Source organism: Pyrgilauda ruficollis, unplaced genomic scaffold (genome assembly GCF_017590135.1).
Source record: "Pyrgilauda ruficollis isolate IOZ18807 unplaced genomic scaffold, ASM1759013v1 scaffold49, whole genome shotgun sequence".
Classification (NCBI taxonomy): domain Eukaryota; kingdom Metazoa; phylum Chordata; class Aves; order Passeriformes; family Passeridae; genus Pyrgilauda; species Pyrgilauda ruficollis.
Genome location: NW_024526488.1, coordinates 2,115,303 through 2,138,222, shown reverse-complemented (window position 1 = coordinate 2,138,222; position 22,920 = coordinate 2,115,303). Strand labels below are relative to the sequence as shown.

The 22,920-nt window shown below is 40.2% G+C and overlaps 1 protein-coding gene across 4 annotated transcripts in view; it reads left to right on the top strand.

Annotated features, from left to right (window-relative positions):
* Positions 1-1,336: 1,336 nt before the first annotated feature.
* The window catches only part of PTPRC (protein tyrosine phosphatase receptor type C), a 73,506-nt gene continuing 51,922 nt past the window's right edge, over positions 1,337-22,920 (top strand). For 2 of the 4 annotated variants that reach the window (XM_041479648.1, XM_041479647.1), the window contains exon 1: positions 16,419-16,605. In XM_041479648.1, the coding sequence (XP_041335582.1) occupies positions 16,539-16,605 (67 nt within the window). In that variant the 5' untranslated portion in view covers positions 16,419-16,538. The other 2 variants (XM_041479644.1, XM_041479646.1) reach the window with 2 other exon arrangements.

Here is a 22,920-nt window from a genome sequence, read left to right as displayed (position 1 = left end):
AGTAAATATGTGGTCTGATAGGAGCTGCTGGAATCAAAAATAAAGGCAAATTATTATCAATTTGGCAATTCTGAGAAGATGCCTACTTTATCTTTGAAATAAATGCCTGGATTTTTTTTTTTTTTTGAGAAAAAATTTGAATTAGGCTAATATGAAAGCACAAAAGTATTCTCTCTATTTCTGTCTGAGGATATTGTGAATATTTGCACTGCTCTTTTTTGACACTATGGGTAATAGCAGAAGCAGCATGGATTAAACCTTTCTCACAGAGCATGGCATAGGCTGTAATAGAAGTCTCTCAAAAGAAAAAAATCATTGCTTTGAAAAACCTCAAAAGATACATTAAAAAAAGAAGCTTCATGCTTATGGGTATGGTAACCCTTGATGAAAGGCTACACAGTCTTGGCTCTCAAAACACTCTTGAAATTAAATTAAATCCATTGAAATTCTTTAGTAAAGGCATAAGAAGTAATAGCTTTTATTCTGTCAGTGTGCCCTATTGGATCTTTCATTCCAAGCCACCTGAGATCCTCCTCTTAATAGCAGAGATGATTGTAGATATGTGTCCTAGAATCCACAACACAAATGCAGTTCATTTGTCCATTTCCCTTCTCCCCCTTTTTGAGGTAGGGGTGAACACTGTATGCAAAGTACTGAGAATCTCAGAAATTATTCTTTTTTTTTTTTTTTTTTGCCTCTTTCTGGCCACTTGACTCCTCTTTGCCTTTGGAACAAAACCAGCTCTGCTTTTATGAAATAAGCTGTGACCATACGAGCCACCATTCCTGCATTTTGCCCATGCCAGCAGCTCCCTCTCAGTGCTGCTGCCCAGGGCTTCATGCTGAGTCTGACCTTCAGGCAGGCTTCTGCCCCCAGCTGCAGGTGTAGCACTGCAGCCCTTTTGCTGGCTCCTGCAGACGTGTTTTTGATGAATCCCACATGGGAAGAAGAGGGACAGACATGGTGATGAAAAGACAAGGCTTTCACCTTGCGAGCTTCACTGAGGTGCGGGGCAGGCACTCACCTGCGTGTGTCAAATAAATGTTGTGCTACGGTGTCAGGTGTGGACGTTGTGGAAACTGAATGTTATAGCAACAGGTTGATTTTTTTTTCATAATGTGCATATTATGTCCCATGTACTCCAGGAAAAAACTCCAACAGGAATGTGTGCTGTTACTCTGGGGACTGCTCTGAAGCATTACAGGTAAAGCACTATCATTTCCTTGAAATTTCCAAGTATAAAATACCCCCTCTTACTGTAATATCTTTGATATCAGTGTTTTCTTCTGACTGTCTCACGTTTCTGTTTTTGTACTTCTGCAGTATGTGAAACACCTGTTATTATAGGTATTGATGATGCTGAAGACATAACAAGGCACCTACAGCTTGGAAGCCTGTGTCAATAGGTATGTGAATTAAAGGGTGGGAGGGGAGCTGACGGTAAGAAGTTCAGAAACCTGACTCTTTACAGTAACTTTGACTTCCTCTATATAAAATTTTGCTGTTTTGAAGTTTGCAGGTTAAATATATAAAGGGATGACTTGGCTATGGGAACTTTCCCCTTCCTCAGACAGTATCTGATAAGGTTGCTACCAACAAATCAAAGGTTTGTGTGAAAATATGCTTATGCCTGTGGTTAGGTATGTGTTATCCTGTTATTTGGCTTACCAATCTTCATAGCAGCTTTTCAGCCTACCTTGTCAAAGAATCTGTTTGTTTTAGAAAACTGACCTAAATAATAATTTTGCATGGAAAACCCCTAGAGTTCTGTGCAGGGGCATGATTTGAACTTGAGAATGAAGGTGTTTTAGTTCCACACCTACCAGCAGTTTGCTTGACCCCTAAAGCAGCAGCAAAGAGGCATCCTCAGCCCCCAGGGTCAAGAGCCATAAGTGCTGTGGCATGACAAGGCCTCTATGGCAGTCTGTGGAGAGCCTTGTCTGTGTCCTGGCCTAGAGAGGATACAGAGATGACCCAGTCCTTTCCTGCGCCCCATGATGTCTCTCAGGTTGTCTAACAGCTGAAGGTAGCAGTGGGGAAAAAGTTGGTGAAGTTTCATTTCTAAGGTTTGTTCAAGGCATATAAAGAGGAAAAACTCTTGCATACATCTAGGCTGCAACTGCTAGAGTTAGTGTACTTAGCTTGCACTAAGATCCATGTGGGGAAATGGAGAGGCCTTAGAGGCTGTATTTCTTCCTCTGCAATCACCCAGAGGTCAGGTAAATGTTTTCAGGCTCATGGTTTTCACTCATGTTACTGAATCACAGGCTCTGCACAGTAACCATACAGCAGCAGGCTTTCAAAGTCCAACAGAGGAAAGTCTAAGTACTGGGGAATGGCTCGAAGATTTCATTGCATTTACTGCAGTGATTGCGCAGACTCTGAAAGTTGGCAGGTGAGGTGGCAGTAGACTCTGTGTTTGGAGGAAACCCTCATATTAAAAAGAATGCTTCACAAGAGAAGTGTTTCACAATCCCATACAAATAGGAAATAGGATCACTCCAGAGTGGCATAAGTGGAAGCCTTTGCTTTGCTTCACCATCCAAGTGTCTACAAGAGGCAATGTGACTTCAGAGTCCTAGAATTTCAGAGCTATCTTGTTAATTATGCTGAGAAAATCAGGAGATGCTTGTGTCTATAATCTTCCTGGTCAGCTATGTAATTTTTGCAGCTACAGAACCTTAATACTTTCATAGTTTTGTATGCTGGGCATACGAAAATTAAGGCTTTTCCTTCAGACAAACATACACTGAGCAATCTGAGCCTCATTTTAGTCTGATATCCCACCTTAATTTTCAGTTTACTGAGGTTCAGAAAGTTGCTCCACAATGATCAATGGAGATACATTCTGGTGAATGTGTAGAAAAAAAGATTTTTATATTTTTTCCCCTTCAAATATACAGTATGATTTTAAGCATGTGTCAAGCATTCAGGCAGAGTGATTGATTTATTGGGAACTGATTGATGATCAGTAATGTATTTGAATTAAGATAGTTTCAAAAATGAATAAAACTTTTTAATTTAAATATGGATTCCCTTTTACTAAAGGAGGTGAATGCAAATTAATTCAGATATTGTCAGTCTTATCTTACTTGTTGGGTGTTCTTACCACATGGGCGAGTGTTGCCAGATTAAAATACAGTATTATGTGTAGGCTGAATGATACTGCAGTATTTAGTGGAAAGAGATTTCTGTGATGAAGTCTAGAGAGCTCCCATACAAAAATACCATTCACTCATTCTACCATGTTTTGCAGTGTGGGATTTTTTTTTTTCAGTTGATACTGGGCAGTTAGGAATCAGGGAAGAATCTTCAGTGGACGTGTGGTGGTTTGTGTGTGCGTGTGCTCGTGCGTCATGCCCACAGCACTATTGATGAAAAGTTCTACCAGTCCTACTCTGTTGCAAAAATAATTTTCATTTCTCTACCCCTCTCTCTGAAACATCTTCAGGATAATTCCAGAGATTAGGAGAAACATAAAGGTGGGGTTCAAAAGGCAAAAGTTGTACATAAACTAGAAGAAGGAAAATATTTTTAAAATAAAACAAAAAACCCCCAACAAAAGAAATGCATTGATCACTTTGAATTGCCCAGCTAGACCTGATGCTTATGTGTGTCTTCTAGCTGTTTTACCCCTCTCTTCCTGAATTATAAGTTTTACTAAGTTCACAAAGCTGATTTAAAACATAAGACACCATGGAGTCCTCTCCCAGGGAAGCCTTAGCTGATGACAGCAAAGAGTATGTTGGTTTCAGTGTATTGTAACTGAAGCTAAAAAGGATGGGACAGGCTTTTCATCTGGATAGCTCTGTGTGGCATGGTGCATGAATACACAAGCATACATATGTGTCAAAATAGACATAGGTGTAGTCATAGAAATGTCAGAAAAAGCTGCTCAAATACATGGTAATAGGTCTTTAGTGTTTATTTGGTGCATTTTAAATACAATTTTTCTTTCTTATGGACTGTATTTTCAAGTTCCTTTTCTTTCTGTCCTTCACCCCACAGGAGTATTCCATTTCTTTCCATCTAAGACCAGCAGGAAGTCTGTAAAATTGCTTTTTTTTTTAGTAAGAACTATAGGATTTGTTCTATAGTTTTAGTGTAGATGAAAGAAATAATGGATTTCTTTGAAAAAAAACCCAAGGAAAATCGGGACCATTTTGTTCAATACTACACCACTGTTTTCAGTAATTGCCTTGTACAGTTTGCAAGTCTTTCCACTTTATGTAAATACATTAACTTCTGAAAACTCCTTACAGCTGTGAGGTGGGGCCTTTTGAAGGAGGTGTTCTTTTGAAGGTTCGAGGGTCTCTTAAACACACATTTTCTTTCTTCAAAGTAAATCTTGTAGACTCCCTGTCACAAATCCTTCTTGTTAGGAATTCTGCTTGAAGAACTGTTTGAATTTCAATATCAAGTATTTCAAACAAATACATCTAATGCCTCAATACATTTTTCTTAGGGTCAGTCAGTGGCCCTAAATAAGAAAGGGAACCTCTGATAATTTGAATTCTATTCCCAGCAACTCTTTGAAGAAAAGAATAAAATAAAATTTGAGCTTTTTTATAGTTACTCCTGAAAACCAGGAAAGAGAAAGTAACTGTAAAGTAAGCTTCAAATTTTTGAAGCTACTTCCTCTGCTTCTTTGTTTTGTGCTCCCATTCCCTATATTTTTGTAAGATGAGTGAGAGGTGAAAAACTGTAACAGAAAATAATGCAATAACTTAAGGCTTTGGTTTTGGTCTTGACTCCATAACAGAAGGAATAATTAAGTATAAGCATGTGTGTTATTATCAGTTTAAGCTGTCAAGTGAATAACAGTGAATATGTTTGAGTTTTCTGTAGTGAAATCCTGTTCTAGAACATTCTAATGATTGAAGGACAAGTGGTCTGTTTACACATCACTGAAAAAATGAGTCCATAAGACTGTAAAGCATTTACCTCTGAATTTTATTGTAGCTAAGAATGGATATTTTTCTTGACATAAATTTGAAAATTTGGAAATGTTATGATGCAAAGATTGTTTAGGCTACAAATCAAGAAAGAGAAAAGGTACTTGTAAAATTTGGATATGGAGAAAAAGAATATCATACTCTCAAGAAATGTGCATAATAAAAGCTAGAATTTTGCTCAGTGTCTCTGCTTCTGTGGGTGTGAGGAAGTACATACCTCATCTTGGTTTTAAAGCCTTTAGCTATGAGACAATTAAGGAAGAACATAGATTTCTTAAAAGATTGTCTGGTTTATGTTATGAGATTATACAGCTCAAGGACACCTTGTTAAGAAAACCAGAAGAGTACTTTCTTCTTTAAGTCCAGCCTCATTTTTATAGTCAGGGTCTCCAGGAAATAAAATTATAAATCTGGAATGTTATAAAATACTTTCCCATAATTCAAGGTCAGGTTATAAATTTAAGTTACTGTGTCTCTTGCTAGATATGTATTTGCTCTGGTTCTTAGAGCTAAACGCTTCTAAGAAGAGACCCTTTAAATGCTATTGACATTAATTTTAGCAGCAAATTTGAACATGACCCTTGCTGAGCCAGGCAGTGTGAGCTGCTTAAAACAAGTATATGCTCAAAGGTTTTGTGCACCATGGAACACAAAACATTTAAAGGATCCTCTTAACCTGATAACTCTTCCATCAAAAAATGGCAACTATTCTGCAACATCATCCATCCTTACATGTTCATATACATGTTCCTATATGTACCTACAGATACACTGAGAATCCTGTGGATCATTGCCCTTTTGGAACACTTTGCACTTAACAAATGCCTGTAGAGCTGAGAGTAGAGCACAGCATCCTGACATCTAGGTGGAGCTAGATGTAGTAAAAGCACATTGCGCTGTACTGGTGTCAGTGCTTTCTCTGCTGAGATTTTTACCAGCATCCTACTTGCATATGTAGAGCTCTCAGTGACTACCACTTCTTGCTCCATGATCTGCTTTTGTCCTGTGCTCTCCTCTTCCCTCTCCTCTCCTTCCCTCCCCCTCACAATTGCATTGCTTGACCAGAACACGAGTGTGCTGCACAGAGCTGGCTGTCAAAGGGTGCCTTTCCCTGAGCACTGCTATGTCAAGGGACAGCTGGGGAGAAATGAAAGCCTCTGTCAGTGCTTGTCCCCACCTTAGGAGACGGGCAATACAAATCTCTGCACTAGCAGTGTATGTCATCCAGTGATGAAAGTGTTCAAATTCAAATAATCCTGCAGAAATGGCCATAAAGTGACAGCTGTATCTTTTTAAACAGAGTGTGTATACCACAGGTAGATTAAAAGATGTGATTGAAGTACAAGCCAAGATACACTGAAACATAAAATGTATCCCATCAAAGGTGCCACCCAAAAGTGTTTTGGGGAGGGCTGTGTAGTGGATAATTTTGGTCCATACAAAAGTCCTATCATGTCAAAAGGGAGGTGTTGACAAGCTGAAAGAGCAGTTGGGGACCAGGAAGAGTGAGAGATGTGCTCTCAGCACTTGGACTGGACAGAACTTCAAATGTCTGCACACTTCTGCAACCTCTCCCATGCCCCAGGGCAGGGTTTGTAGGTCCTGCAGCACCTGGGATTCAATGTCAGGTGTGCTTTACTTCAGTGCAAGCTTCAAATCACCCAATGTATTGTGACAAGAGCTAAGAAAGCAGCTTATCAATTGAGGAAAACCTGGGGCACCTGACTCTAAAAGCTTTTCCAAATTTTTAATGTAATTCTTAGATGAGAATATGCATGGTATTTATCTGTCTCTGTACTTTTCTGCTTTCAGTAAGAAAGTGCTGGCACCTGTGGCAGGCAGATTGGTGAAAAGGAGCTTGGTACCTCAGATGTACAGAATGAAAGCTGAGATATCAGATAGGTTTTCCCTAAAGGATCAATGGTTTCATCCAAACAATCCAAAGGTGAGAAGGCATGGACTCACCTCAAGTGTTTTAGTGTATTAAATTGAGGATGGGGATTGAGGGCCAGGATATCAACACTGCTTTTTTAAGTTCCCAGAGTATTCCTTACTTCAGGGACCCACAGTGGACTGCATCAAAATGCCTTAGCTGATCTCCAGAAACTCCATCTGCAAAGATAGCTGCCAGAGACAGCATAATTGAAAATGTGGCTTCACTGATGTAGCTGGAATTTCACTTAGCTAGAAAAGAAGGTTATATTCAGTTCCTCAGTTATAGGAATTTTGCAGGTCTGCACCATTTCTGGGCCTTGGTAATTATCATACAGGAGCCAGAAAGTGAAACCAGCTTGGAAAGCTGAGAGCAGCATTGATTTATGAACCAAGCTGAGGCAAGAGCAAGAAGCAGCAGTCATAAATTTTTATTGTTTTTCAGTTATAGCTTTATTTGGTCTAATAGTCTTAATCTGACAATCCTGAAAAACACTGCTGGTGATCTTTCATGACAGTAAAGGTATTAAATATATCTGTTGTTGCAGTTAAACAAAACTTGCTTCAACTATATACATTTTTTACAAATACAGCATGAAAATTACTGTCAGTAGTTTAAGTGGGTGTTTGCTGGGATTCAAGATAAATAGCTTATTTGACAGGACTTTGGGGTTTTGTTTTTCCTTTTGAGCTCTTACTTGTTCAATAAATGGTTGTAGGTAGTTTGGATGATTGGTAGATAATTTATAAAACTGATTTTGCATAATTTAACTATTGTAGATCATGAAAACCAAACTATTTTGCCCCTTAATTAATCTGAATGTTAATGAAAGCATAGAACTATTTAAAATAGGTAAATAGGAATAGATGCATGATCTTCAGAGAGATCCCATGGTTATATGGTTATAGAAAGAATATGTACATTTTCAGCTGCTCAACTTTCTAACAGGAGCTAGGACCATGTATAAAACCCAGGCTTTCTCAAAACTACTTTTTCTACTTCCTGTTACCTCTTGGAGTAGAGCAGAGGCCATTGTAGAAGCAGCAGAGAAAAGCTCTTCCCACCTTGTTTCTGAACTTCTCTTTTCTCACCCTGCTCGTGTTCCTCATGCAAAAGTATGCACAGAGCTTGTTTTCCTCAGGACTGGTATTTTGGTGCCCAAAAATTGTAGCAGTATGTGAAAGGTATTTGGAGCTACAATACAGTGTATTGTAAGGCTGACCTTACAGATTCATGATTCAAGAAGGTGAACTGTCTGTGCACAGTAGTAAGACAGTTAAGGATTTTTTTCAGACTGGTGTGGGAAATTAGGAAAAAAGAAGGTTCTGAGAGCGAGGAATAGCACCAAGGATTCTTGGATCAGGGACAGTGGAGGGCAGGCAGGTCTTGTTTTGTTTGCTATCATCTGTCTTTAATTTGTTCCTGTTTACCGTAGAAGAAGGAAAGGAAAATGAACAGGTTATTTGCTTTTCTTAGACAAATTTATTTGTGAATCTATATTTTTCCATGGTCTCCTCCACCTAGAATGATAGTGTGCTGATGGAGTGGATAAAGTCTCTCAGGAAATTCACCCCTCCAGCATGTGTCTCTATTGATCAGTGTGGAGCAACTTTCTGAACCTCAGTAAACTGAAAATTAAGCTGGGGTATGAAACTAAAATGAGGTCCAGATAGCTCAGCATAGCTTTTTCTGAAGGAAAAGCTTTAATTTTTGTTTACAAGATTGCAGACTTGACAGACTGACTTTGTTCTGGGAACTGGCACTTTATTTTTGGTTTTCATCAAAATAAATTTTAAATTATGCCTCTGTATTTTAACTCAGAATCTCATAAACTCTAAGGAGGATCTTCATATGAGAAGAAGACAAAAACAGACAGAGACTCTTGCTAAATAATTGTTGCATGAAGTTTCATCTTCTGTGATATTTCCTAACGCACTAAGTGTAGGAAGTAACACTTGCTGTAAGGCAGAAAGAGGATGTGCAAATATTTTGTGCTGATCTGGGGAGTGAGAGCATATTACCAAATTAGTATATCAGCCTGAGCTTGGTATGGGAAAAATAAACTATTCTTGTTTACAATTTATATTGACAACATTTTATCACTTTTTAGAATAAAACTTAGAAACAGTAGTGATACTATGTTTTATTCCTTTTTTTTTTTTTTTTGACAGAGACTAGATTTTTGGCAGTGTACACACAAGCACATATAAAACAGTTATGAAATTGTGGTGTTTCTTAGGGTCCTGTTTTATGAGAAATGTGCAAGGGTTTTTTTTTCTTGAAACAAATGAATCTGATACTGTTTTGCTTCTCATGTGATTCAGTGGTTTATGCACTCTGAGAATTCCAGGTGTTTGGGGAATACCACAGCATGGGATTATCAACTTCCCCTCCTCCCCTTCCACCATCCTTTTTTGGTTATTTTTGGCTCTTCCATTGCACTGTATGCACAGACTGTATGTATTTATAAGGCCTCAGCAATATGTTTCTTGAGCTTTGTGACCCAGTTATAATAGCCAATTTGTGCTAAATGTCTTTGAGTGCTTATTATGAAATGTCCTATAGTAAAATAGAAATTAGCTATAAAACCCAAATAACAAAAAAAATCTGTTTATTTCAGTGTTTGACTTCCCAATGCTGTCCTTTCTCTTACCTGTTGTAAATCACTCAAATATTTGCTTGACTCTGCCAAAATTTGTCGTGCATGAGTCTACTGTTTATATGATTGTTACTTTATATATCCAATATTTTTGCACCTCTGTTAGGTGACTCTAATTATGCCCATTAACTTGAAGTGATAAAGAAATATTTTCAATTACATGAATGACTTTTGCATTACTCTTTTTCTTTAAAGGTTAAAACTTATTGCCTTTGCTAAATATTCTGTTGTTTTTTTAGTGTGAGAATAAACCAGGACATCCAGTTTAGACAGACTTTTTTTCCCCAGAGTATTAGCACTAAGAATTTGTGACATTTTAAGATGGCTTGTAGTGTGTGTGAAACAAATAAACTGAATGGCTTAGAGGCATGGAAACTGAGGGAGGGAGATGCAGACCCTGATGTACATGGTAAATAAATCAGTGGGATCAGTTTGGGTTCCTAACTGTTTCAAATTCAAAAATGACTATTGTGGGTTTAGCTTATAGAAATCTTCCAGACTCTTGTAGATTTATAGCAGTAGTTTCTTGACAAGTCACTGAGGAAGAAATAATGCCTGCCACATGCTTATCTTTGGAGACATTTCTCTAACCCTTTTGGACAGCCCCAGAGAGAAAAATCTTGTCACAATGTGAAGAAGGGCAGGAGATGGGCTATCAGAAGATGACCGACAGCATCGCTGTAAGCAGACCAGCCTTCTAGGTAAGGATTTGTGATTTATGCTTATAAATACCTTGCTCAAAGGCATTTTGTGCTTCTATACATTAATGACTACAATCAGCTGTGGAACTGCATGTCCATCCAAAACATAATCATAGCTGAGATGTTAGAAAAACATTTGCTGTAGAGCAATCCTGTGTTTTATTGGAAAAATGCACACAAATAATCTTGGCTGTAAGCACTGTCATCTGACAGATAGTGAAACACCAGGACAACTTGCAGACCACAGCTAATAAGCTATGGCAATGAAACTGGCACCCGAGGTTGAGGAGCAGTCTGGGTGGAAGCAGAATACAGTGGTAGAAGCAAAGGATACAGAAGTTAAAATCACAGAAGATATCTGCTTGGGAAGAAGAGAAAAGGGGACAGAGAACTCACAGAAAGCAAGCTGGTCTGCTCATTTACAACAGACACTAGAGAGCAGTTAGCATATTGCAGGAAGATAGCCTGAAACACAGGTTCAGTAGCCTATCCTGGCCTGCTTCAGCTGAAGTTGAGCATTAAAAAAAGATGAAAAAAAAAGCCTACCCTATATATTACCTTCAGAATAAACAGACTGGTCTTTACATTTGGTGCAGAGCACCCAGGAAACAATGTTCAGGAGATAAAGGAATACCCAGTGATCTGCAATGAAACCAGAATGTAAAGACTTTGAAAAAGACTGTTTGTAAGCATTTTCTTCTTTTACTGTGTGGGCTCTTTTGTGTTGGCAGGTGCTACTATTGCTTTACTTGTGTTCTGTCAGGCCTTCTGCAAACATGGCCCAACTGTGGCTTTATGGTGCAGGTAAGACAGCATTTACTGCAGAGTGTTATGTAATTAAGTATAAGTCTGCATATAATTTGGGAAAATTAACCAGCAGGTATAGATTAGCTAGTACCAAGCCATCAGCAAGTAAGTAACCAGTTCAGCTGAAGGCAGGGTGGGTTTTGTGAAGGTGATAGGGGAGACCCTGCACAGAGGGAGCTTGTTTAGTACCTCCAGCTGGGGTGGTATTCCTGACTTTCAGCCTGATTGTTCAGAGAACAATGCCCTGCCTGGAATTCAGCTCACTGCCCTTTAAAATTGTGGTTCTTCATTTGTTGAGACAGTCATATGAGTGCCTATAGAACCCAGAAGTTTGTACTAGGAAGTGAAAATGGCGGGGGAAAAGCAGAATAGGACTAAGAGGAGGAAAAATCTGACACTGTTGAAGAGCTCTTCTGAATAAGAGTTCAAGAAGTGGTCCAGGGGAAGCAAATATTCTATTAATTGTCATCCCTCCTTTTCATTTTCCCTTTCGAAGTGAATGATGGGAGGATACAAAGAAAAGACGCTATGGGTAAAAATGTTTATTTGATGTTTTATAATATAAAATGATCTCATTCACAGTGCAATATTTGAACATCTTAGACAAAGTTAAATCCTGAGCTGTTCTCAGCATCCAGCACTCATTCAGAACCAGGAGGCAAAGCAGATGTTCAGAACATATCTAACAAATCCCAGGGCCTATGGCTATGCTGACACTGTTTAAGGGTAGCAAATTCTAAGTGGGCATGTTAAAAGGAGCTATTCAAGAGCATTCATTTCACAATAACTGAGCCCACTGTTATCCTGCATTGATTTTATGTGTAAGCAAGAAGTAGGTGTCTGGCACTTCCAAGAGCTTCTCATAGGCTTACTGCTCATTTTGGGCCAGATTGTGCAGAGTGCCTCAGGGATACCAGAATACGTTCTCTGTCCTGAGCAGGTACAGCACAGATCATGCAGGCAACATGTGAAGTGAAGATGTCAAATCATCGTTGCCTGAGGGTTGATAGCAGCAGAGCAGTATGCTTGCACAAAGAGCTATACTGTTTACTCTCAACCTTAAAATAATTTGATCCAATATGACACATTAAGTAGAAATGTTTTCTTTCTTCAGGAAATAGTTCTTGGCAATTGAAAACAAGCCTGAAAAAGTCTGTAAAAAATAGATTCCTTAGCAAATGTTCAGTGAAACATTAAGACTGCTATAAGATGTGTTCTCTAACACGAACAATGTTTTCACAGTAAGACTGTCAAACTAATTTTACTGGATAAAATGCATAATGCAGGTAGCCCCCTTGATTTAAACAGAATTGCCCTTGGGATAAATTTATCCTCTGTCCCTTTGTGTTTGCAAAAGCATGTGACTTCAGTTTCTGTGAGCTGCTTAATTCTGATATGCAATGTGCTGAGCATCACTGTAACTGAGCTGAGTCATATGAGATGACTTCAGTACAACAGAAATTATGCAAGAAGAAATCTGCATTACTTTAAATACAAATGATGTGTGGAGTATGTAGAGAATTTATTTTTTATTTAGTTACATGCTTTGTAATGTATTCTTTCAAGGCCTCTGAACAAAAGGAAAACACAGGTGAGTTCTTGAGAATACATTGATTGAGAAAATGAATTCATACTACATTTTGTAAACACATTAACACAAAACAGCATTATGTTTAGGTACCAGTGAAGAACACCATTGCCTGAATTAATCCTCCCCCTCCATGCCATTATACACTCCAAAAACCAAATAAATCCGAGTTGAAAAACCTGGTGATGAATGCCTAAGTGAAACCATAATGACTTTGATAATCTGGACTTGGAAGTTGCGTTGTGTGAGGAATGTGAATGCTCAGTGTTATCTGACTAAACTCTTAGGGAAATGAGCATAGGGTGAACCTGAGCAGCATGAAAACATAAGAGAGAACAAACAGAGTGAGGTTTCACTGGCATCTTTCAGTCCTGCTTCCTATGGCATTAAACACAGTGAGCACCAGGAATGGTCCTATGTGGGTGGCACAGGCCCCGTAGATGTCAGAGTGCAGGGGAAGTGTGGCTGTTGATATCTGGTGGCAGATGTAGGATGGGCCAATCTTTGGGGACAGCCTGTGATGATCGAACCTGAGACAGATTTATTTGGCTTGTGGCTGTATCAAGATGCTGTTTATACCCTGGTTACTGCTACTGTTGCATTGCTTTAATCTTTCCAGTTTATTTCCTCCTGGCTCAGTAGTACCAGGCAGAGATAGGGAATGTTTTGGGGAATGCTCTTGGAGTAGAAAAAGGGAATCTCAGAATCATGTCACATAGTTGAAGAGTTCATGCTCTTCCTTCTTTTAGGGTAAATAGTGGTGAGTTTTATGGCTGTTACCTACTTTACTCTGCCCTTCACTGGAATAAGAAGCAGCTCCTTGGCTTCTCCCTAAAGAACAGTAAGGTATTTTTTAGCTGCATTAGCATATGGTGGAGTTGTTCTGGGGCAGAAATGTCATGCATGTGTGCTTGCTCCCTCCCTCTCTCTCCCACACCCTGCAATCTGATGTCTCTGGGCCACACCACTTACAAAGCAGAGCTACAGAAACACCTCCTGGTAGAAAGCAAGTTAGCAGGGACTGTGGAGTCTGTGAGAGACCTTGGTGTCTCTCAGCTAGCTCTAAGACTGTTTGGGGTCTGGGCAGAGCTTTTGCAGTGTCTAACAACAGTCACTGAGCACCTACAGCAGTTTTGTGTGATGTCTTATGAGAGGCTGTGCACGGAGATGCACAGCCTCTATGTGGATGTGGAGTGGATGTGGAGTGTTTTGAGGATCACAGCTCCTGGCTCCAATGCTGTGGTCTTATTAGCAGTGAGAGAACCAGACTCTCCCTCCTAGGTTACCCAGGGGGATGAGTAAAAAAGAGAAAGATTTCCAAAAAAATGGGTAACTTAAGCAGCTGCACATTTTTCATGTCATTTTAGAAATCCTTATTAATACAAATGGATGGTTCTGGCTTTGAGTTTTTCCAGGACAGGGGAAGTATAGTGCTCTAGTCACAGACTGACATAATCATGTTGGCCAATTAAAAATTCAGGCTCTGTCCTGAGAAAGAATTTATTTTAACAGTCCATTGTTTAATGTGCAAGTGGGGTAAATTAATTCTCCTCTTCCCTCAAAAGGAAAGTTTTGGGTTTAACCTTGGGAAAGTAGACCACAGTTTATGTCTGGAAAAAGACTTCATGAGTTCTAACAGAATCATAGAATGTTAAAGGTTGGAAGGGCCCTTGAAGATTATCCAGTCTCAACCCTCCTTTAGTGGGCAGGGATATCTCCCACTAGACCACGCTGCACGAGGCCTTATCCAACCTGGCCTTGAACACTGCCAGTGTTTGGATATCCACAACCTCCTTGGACAACCTGTTCCAGTAACCACTCTCACAGTAAAGAATTTCTTCCTAATATCTAAATATCTAATAACCTAAATTTCCCTTCTTTCAACTTGTACCTGTTACTCCTTGTCCTGTCACTACAGTTCTTGATGAAGAGTGCTTTGGCTTTCCTCTAGGCCCCTTCAGATGAGGTCTCCACACAACTTTCTCCAGCCTGAGCAGCCTGAACTTTCCCAGCCTGTTTTCATAGGGGAGGTGCTCTAATCCTCTTATCAACTTTGTGACCCTCCTCTGGACTTGCTCCAACAGTTCCGTGTCTTTCTTATGTAAATTTGTAACTTTGGTCATTAATTTTGACAGCTGATGGTTTATGGTTAGCAGTATACCTAGAACAGTGGGATCACTGGAGTGTATGATGTTCTCACTAAATAACAGGTAGGGTATTCCACAGCAATATTTCAGTGCTGTGGAAGCTCTGTAAATATCACACAGCCAGAAAAGATCCATTCTGCAGGAATTTGTCTTGGGGTTGCAGCTTGAGGAGTTGAGTGGAGATTGTCTAAAAGTACTGGGGAAGGTCACGTGGGAATGGAGCCTGGTTCTTTTTGAGAACATTTTCAGGAGATTCTTCACAGGATGTCATGCACTCTGCTCATCAGATGGCACATGTCAGCCATGCTGGTATCCTGCTTTTGTCTAGGATAAAAGGGACTAAGATGCCAGGGCTGTATATGTATGGCTATAGTACAAATTTAATTTATGACAACTCCAGGATGATGAAGTTATTTGATATCAAAATTGGAATCTCTGGAGTGTCAGAGCAATATCATTGGATCAGTTTTGTTCTGAACACATTTACAGTATAATTATTATTACAGCCGCTTTGACATACTGCTTAATGAAAGCTGAGATTTTGGCCTGTGCTGTAAGACTTGACTCAAAATTGTAGAAGATGTATTTAATCTCATGAGGAGTTTGAATCAGTCATGTCATTTGTGAATTATTTTGTGAATTTGTGCAACTTTTTCCTGTGTATTGCTTAGGAAGCCTGAAGGACTTACAAATAGGCAGCACAAAAGTAGTCTCTTCCTTTCTTTATCTGTCTTATGACAGGGTTCTGCTGGTTCTTTTAGAACCTTGGAGATCTTCAATAAGAGAAGCAATCGAGCATTTCTTCCCCTTGTAGTCTACTATATAAGGGACATTTGTTACCAGGTTGTTGAGAAGTGTCTCACTGCATGCAGTGAGGGAAAATGTCTTTGCTGTACCTTGTATTAAGTCCATGAAAGCGACAACATTCCTCTTGCACTATCATGGTAAAGAATTGTATTGAGTTCTCCAATTCTAAACATTACAGAAAACAGAACTGAACTGCCTCTTTCCATTTGTTGTGTATGACTGTCATACCCAGAAGAATATCCTTGTAGAAGGATTCAGAAATATATCCCACCAAATCACAAAATAGTGAGAGCTGGAATGGACCTCTAGAGATCATCTAGTTCAACCCCATGTTTAAATGGTTTTAATTTCATCATCACTTACTTCACCTGAGGATGCATTTTTATGAAGGCCTTGTTGTCAAAACAAGTGTTTTGGTGACTGGTGGTTAGAGTTTCTCTTTCTCTCAACAGAAATCTCAAGAAACATACATAACATATATGGGAATCAGTGAATGTGTGCAGAAAAGTGCATATGAAGGAAAAAAAAAGACTTTGCTAAATCCAGTCCTATGAAAAGTGAGTCTTGTGTAGCTCCTAAGTACAAAGGAAGAAATAGCTGAAAATAATCTACTTTAGTTGAATTAAGGAAGCTAAGTATTACTGCAGGAACCTAAGAAAAACCCCTTTGACTTCCTGGAAACTGAAAGAAGTTTTTTTGAAGAAGTAATTGTCTCTGACATCACTACAGTGCATTGCGAGTTTGCGAGTGGTTAGTTAGGGTAACAGAGGAAGCAACTCCTTCTCAGATAAGCAGGCAGTGCAGTGTATGTGCCTAGTTAGTCTCCTTCTGGGTTCAACTTTTTTGAAGAAATTCTTTTGCAGACAGATAACATTTATTTTGCTTTCCAGAGAGAGACACATGCTGTTTCATAAGGATACGCCTGATTTCCAGAAATAACCATGTTTTTGTGGCTTAAACTCTTAGCATTTGGTGTTGCATTTCTGGGACAGGATGCTTTTCTCAAAGGTAGGTCACAACTGATCTTTCTTTCTCTCATTTTGATCCCTCAATATCCTCTGTAGATGTAAAACCAGTGAAAAGCCTTGCAAAGTGCAGAAATACCATCTTGGCTCAGAAATTAGAGTACAATTGCATGCAATGGTGTAAGAACCTAGGTCAGGAAGACTGGTGCATCATGTACTACGCTAAAATGTCTCCCGCGTGGTTCCATGTGAGAGTTATACAAACCATTAAAAAAAACCAAACGACATTTGTAGCTGAATTTGAAAAAGAATACATTTAGGTCTTATATAAACCTGTTCCATGTAGTTTTCATGTTCAGCTTCATCTCATGATATAGTACTGGTTTTCTGTGTTGAAATCCTTCAAGAAAAAGGTCTTCCCATCAATATTAGCCACTCCCTGATCACAGAATCTGCTTACGGTTCCTCCAGTTCTGATTTTTTTACTGTAGGGTGATTAGTAACAAGTTCTAAAAGTTGTAAATGAATCTCTACTATTGGTAAATTACTCATTTTGTAAAACATTCTTTTTTATTTTGTAAAAACTGCTCCTTAAATAGTCTTTGGACTATTTAATTACCCCACTGCTGCTGAATTTGTTGCTTGACTTTTTGAGAGAAGGATAGAGCTGAAGAGGATGATCTTGCAAAACATGTTAGATGTTACAGATAAAGAGAGTAGCATGAAAAGCAGTTAGTCCTGAGGTAATACTTAATGTAAAGTCAAAAAAGTATCCATGTTCAAGAAAATATTTTCTTCAGAAGAAAATGCAATATTTTATGTGTATGTATCTTCCATCAGTTTAGCTGGTAATGTAATTTGGAATAGTTGATGGCAGACACAAAGTGGCTTGAAATATTTTTTCTGAAATGGCAGCGAGTTATATGGAGGGCTGAAATCTCTTTTCATTTACATTGATTTTATTCATGCTTCTACCCTCTTGTCACTATAGTAACTCCAGGTTTATACTATAAGCACCAAAATGATCTGTCTTTAGTTGATAACCAGCTAAGAACATTTGAACATTGAAGCCTGAGCGTTAGCTCTCTTGTCCCTTAAAGTCTGTGAACAGAGACAGCACTGCATAAATCTGGTTGATAGCTGCTGGAGATTATAAGAAAACAAGTGAATGCTGCACTGTAGAGGAAAAGAACAAAATCTCTTGGTTTTCCTGACTTTTTTTTTTTATCTGCTGTCCTACTTTCCATTTTATAAGTCTTTCTGAGACTTCCCACTGCTACCTTTTCTCCAGAAAAGGCAGGTTACTGTCTGCTCTCTCAGCCACCTCCACAGTCAGTCAACATCTTAGCTGACAGAGAGGGCTGGAAGATAGATAAATGAGTAGTAGCATTTTATTTCAAGTAATAGTTGTTTTTTTGTGTTCACACACAGTAGTCTGACTTGAGCCAGTTCCTGTCTACATTTTCTAAACTGAAGAGCCTCAAGGAAATATTTTAACTCCTCTCTACTACACTTAAATCAATTAAATCTTATGCTGTAATATCAAGTACACAACATCAGAGACCTTGTTTTTATGATGTCGTTTGGCACAGAGATTGCATCTCCTCTCAGGGTGACAGAGCCATTTTACTTCATACCTGCTGTGCAGATTGCTCTGCCTTGTGCCCAAGGGACACTGGGCAGTCTGCTAGGGAGGGGTTTGTAATGGAGGAGCAGCATCTCAAAAGGGTGGCATAGGCTTTGGCTTTATGGCAATCACTTTTCAGGCACTTGATTGTAAGAGTTTGGTGGGCATTTGGACTTCTTTTGTTATTACCAAAATTATTTTCCAGCAGCTGATTGTACCTAGTGATTTTGAAAACTTAGCAGGAGAAATTTTAAGGTTGTCTTACTTCCTCCACAAGCTCAGATATCCTATAGAACATCACTTATTTCCAGTAATCGACAAGCCACATTTAAGAGCATCAAACTACATGAAACTAAAGAAAATAGAAGTTAGAGTCTGCATAAAGGCCTTTTCACTGTGTAAATCCCTCAAATACAAAGCATGTATCCAACTAATTTTTCTGATAAGAAAAAGATATGTAGTGGTAATCAAACACCCCAAAAAACTGACCAATACCCCAAATCCCTCCCCCAAAAACCCCTAACCCAAGCCAAAAAAAGTCAGAAAAAACACCTTTGCTTCCCTTTAGAAAAAAGAAATGCTTGCAGAACAAGCACTGTTTCCATTAGATCACTATTTCAAGTTCCCCCCTCCTCCACTAAAGTTTTAGCAATTTGACAGCTTTCAAAAGCTTTTACTCACTTTTGAGCCACTTCCTTTATTTCAGGAAACTAAATAATTGCTTGATAGTTCGGGGTGTGACTTTTTTTTTTTTTCCCCAAGTTAAAAGTATCAAGCTTCAGCAGGCACACTGTGCTGGTATTGTCTGGGATAGTGTTAATTTTGGACACAGTAGCTAGTATGGGTTTGTGCTGAAAACCATGTTGATAATAGAGATAGATAACCACCACCTGACTTCCTATCCTTTGATGTAATACACAGATACCACTGCAAAGTGTTCATGTCCACCACACATCCATTGAATGCATTTAGTCCATGACTTTGGGCTCTGTGTTGTGGTGATACTTAGGACAGGAGAGGTGGTTTGTTTTGTGGTTATTGGGCACCAAAGCCAGCTCAGTTTGGGCTCCTGATGCACTTGCTCTGTTTCTTGTAAGTCTTTTCCTCTATAGGTTTGGGTGGTTCTTGTTATAGTAATTCCTATAACATGCAATTCAAATCATGGGTTAGAACAATTTAAAGGTATTTCTACTACAATCTCTTACCCACTCCCTATCGGGTTTAACATTGCAATGAACTCTTCCCCTTGCCCTTATTCCAGCTTGGATTTACCCATAGACTGCAGTCCCTTAGGGTTGTATGTACTCCAAGTGGAGCCTTGTCTGTGAGGCAGTCTCTTCAGGCACACACCTGCTGGTGTATGGGTTTACCCCAGCCACAGGGCCTCTGAGGGGTGGCTGTTCCAGCACAGCCCTCTCCATGGGCCTCAGTGCCTTTGGAGATAACCTGCTCCAGCGCGGCCTCACCCACAGCTGCTGTCCCCTCAGAAAGGAAACCTGCCCAACCTGGCCTTGCTCCTGGCTGCAGTCCCTGCAGGGTGTTCCTGCTCTGCTGTGAGTTTATCCATGGCCACACCCTTTGAGGTGCTCCAGCACGGCCCCATGAACAGCCACTGGTGCTTCAAGCTGTACCTGCTGCATCACGGAGCTGCCCTTGGGCCCTGACTCCTTCAGGGGCGCCCCTGCTGTGGCACTGACACAGCCACGGCCACAGGCACTCCCAGATTACCTGCTTTGGCATGGACTTATTCATGGCCAGAGAAGCTTCAGGATATCCTGCTCCCACGTGGACTCACCCACAGGTCACAGTCCCTTTGACTCAAGCTCACTCTGGAGTTCCAGTGTGTCCAGTACAGCAGCACAGAAACAGCAGCCATGCCCTGGCCATGTGCCAGTCCCTGTGCATCACCTCAAAATGTCCTCAAGCACAGCAGAGTGAGGGGATCAGCAGCACAACAGAGGGAAAGCAAAAAGCAGCCACAGATGAGCACAACACTAATGTACTGTAAGGCATTGGGCCCAGGGCAAGCACAGGAGCAGCCAAAGAGCAATAACAGCTATACATTCCATCTAACACATTCCAATCAAAGCTGTTATCTCGAACCTTCTGAGCCCCACGTTGGGCATCAAAATGAACTGTTGTGGTTTAACCCCAGCTGGCAACACAGCTCACACAGCTGCATGCTCACTGCCTCCCAGTGGGACTGGGTGGAAGAGTAAAAGTGAGAAAAATCATGGGTTGAGTTAATTTTATGTGTAGGATAAAGTACAAAGGGAATTTCTCTGGCAGGAGAATGTATATTAAGGTAGAAGAAAGTGAAGAGCATCACCACTGATGCTGTCCTCTTACAGATGCCCCACTGCAGGTTCTGTTTGGTACTGGTTTTTTTTGTTGTAGTGGTGCACTCGAGGGTTTCAGAAATGCACACCCCAGAGTCCTGCACTCAGGGACCTCTTAACAATTTACAACAAATTGCCTGCTTTACACATTGTGCACCATCCCAGTGCTTTATTCCCAGTGATTGGAGGCAGGGAGTGGCGTGCACACAGGTGGCTGGCAGTTCTGCTCGCTCCCCGGGCTGGCCAGACACAAACAACTGCTGAACTGGAAGCAGTGCAGTTTCATTATGGTGTCATACCTAAGCTACAGGCAGAACACAAGTTGGTTGGAGCTCAGCAGAACTCTGGCTGAACAACTTGGTTTCTGGAGTGAAATTAGATACAGATTTGGACTAAATATGTGATTTTTTTTTTTTTTTTTTTTTTTTACTCATTAACCTAGACCTGTTCAAACATAAGCAGATGGCTGTGCTGTGGATGTGCTATAGGTATATCTGTTGATGTTTTTTTTGCAAGAGACATTGGTTCTGGTGGTTCTGGACTAGTGGGTCTTTCTTACATAGCAGGGAAAATACATGTTCTAGTCATTTTTATTCACTCACATCAGTATATTGATGTACTAAGAATCTTTTACCAGTGTAGAACTAAAGCTAAAAAAACTGTCATGCAGAAACCAGTTCTAAAGAGTGTCCAGCTCTTGGTGGCTTGGTATTTGGAACCACTTCCTTTAGTTTCAATTTGGTGAACTTATATTTATATATTAAGGTTCTGAGAAACAAATCAACAGCAACAATGTTAGAAACACTGCATATAGAATGAAATAAGGCTGAAGAAATGCGGGGAGGAAACAGGATGAAGTGACTTTCCAAATGTGCTGAGTGTCAGGAATCAAGCTCTGTTTTTCTGACTCCCATGATCTATCTTCAGAACTGCCTGCTAGTCCAGTAGCATGTGTATGCATTAAACCAGCAGCAGTCTCTACGCTGAAGATAGGAATATATTGTATACATTCTGCTTTCCTTTGCTGTGCAGCTGCATTGTGGTATTGACTGTATCTTGCTGGGAGCTAGGAGAGAACAGCAAGCCATGGAAATGTTCATTCTGTTTACATTCTCAATGTACTTTAACAGTTAATATTCATAAGCATAAATCTGGTCCACCAGGAAGGCAGAAGAAATTCACCCACGGTGAAGTCAGCTGACATGGCTTGACTTTCTGTACTCAGTCAGCTACCTGGTGTGGTTAGCTCAAGTGTCTCTACAGCCCCCTGTGAAGGGCTGACTTAGTCATTCTGCCTTCTCTGGGGGGCTGTTCCTCCTCTGCTGCCAGTGCCAGGGTGAGAACCAAAGCGGGGAGAGCACGGCACGGGGGTGGCTGCCGAAGTGGAACCCAAGACAGCAGAGGAGTGAGAAGTGCTACAGGAAGGTGTGAAGTGCTGGACAAGGCTTGCTAGCAAGAGTTCAGCTGTGTGGCTGTGAGTTCCTCTGAGCCCCAGCAGAGGCTGTGTGTTACAGGAGCACATGGCTTAGGCAGGGCTGGGCCGGGTGTTTGTGCCTGCTCGGAGCAGATGGGCTCACCCAGCTGGCTGCTGGCACTGTGACTGCCAGCTCTGCCTGCGAGACAGCGATTGTCCCCGAGCTCTGCTGCTTTCTGCATCCTCCTGAGATACCCATTGTTCACACTGATTTATCTTAAATCATATATAACAGAAATCAAGCAAGTTTTTTTTCAGACAAACCCATGAAGTGCATCCAGTATATTTTGGAGGAAGTAGTTGACTCTCTTCAAAGCTGAGTTTAGGCCCTGAAGCACTGCTGTGCACAAAAAAACCCCAAAAAACAAAATGGTGAGATGTTTTAAGGAGTGGCAAAACTCTGACTCCGACTTCCTCTTGTAAATATCAAGATTCAAATAACAGATACAGTTACAAAAGTTGTTTATTTCCCTGCAACTTGACTGTTCTTTTAGCCTGCATGTCCTGATGTATTTCCAGTCTATCCATGCACTTGCAAACAGGTCTTTTTCACTGGTGTTTCAGTAACTGTTACAGCATTTTATCTATTTCTAGGCTTTTTTCCCTTTCAAGTAAAGCAGTTTGGGGCCTTCAATGCCAGGATTTTAGAAACTAGCTGTGAGCACTTCAGTGCTAGCTTATATTAGCCATAGTGTTGTATAGCTAACAGGATCCACTTCTTTTCTTTTATACCACTACTTTGCAGTACTGTTCTTGCAGTTATTCCCTCTGTGTCAGTGCCTTCTCGGCTGGCCTGCTTGCTTAGGTTTCTATTCTTTAGTTTCAAAGACTTCTCTCACAATCTGTCTGTTCTTCATTCATAATCCCACTGCCTTGCAAAGAGCTCTAGAGGTACCTTTTTTAGGGCATGAATGACTT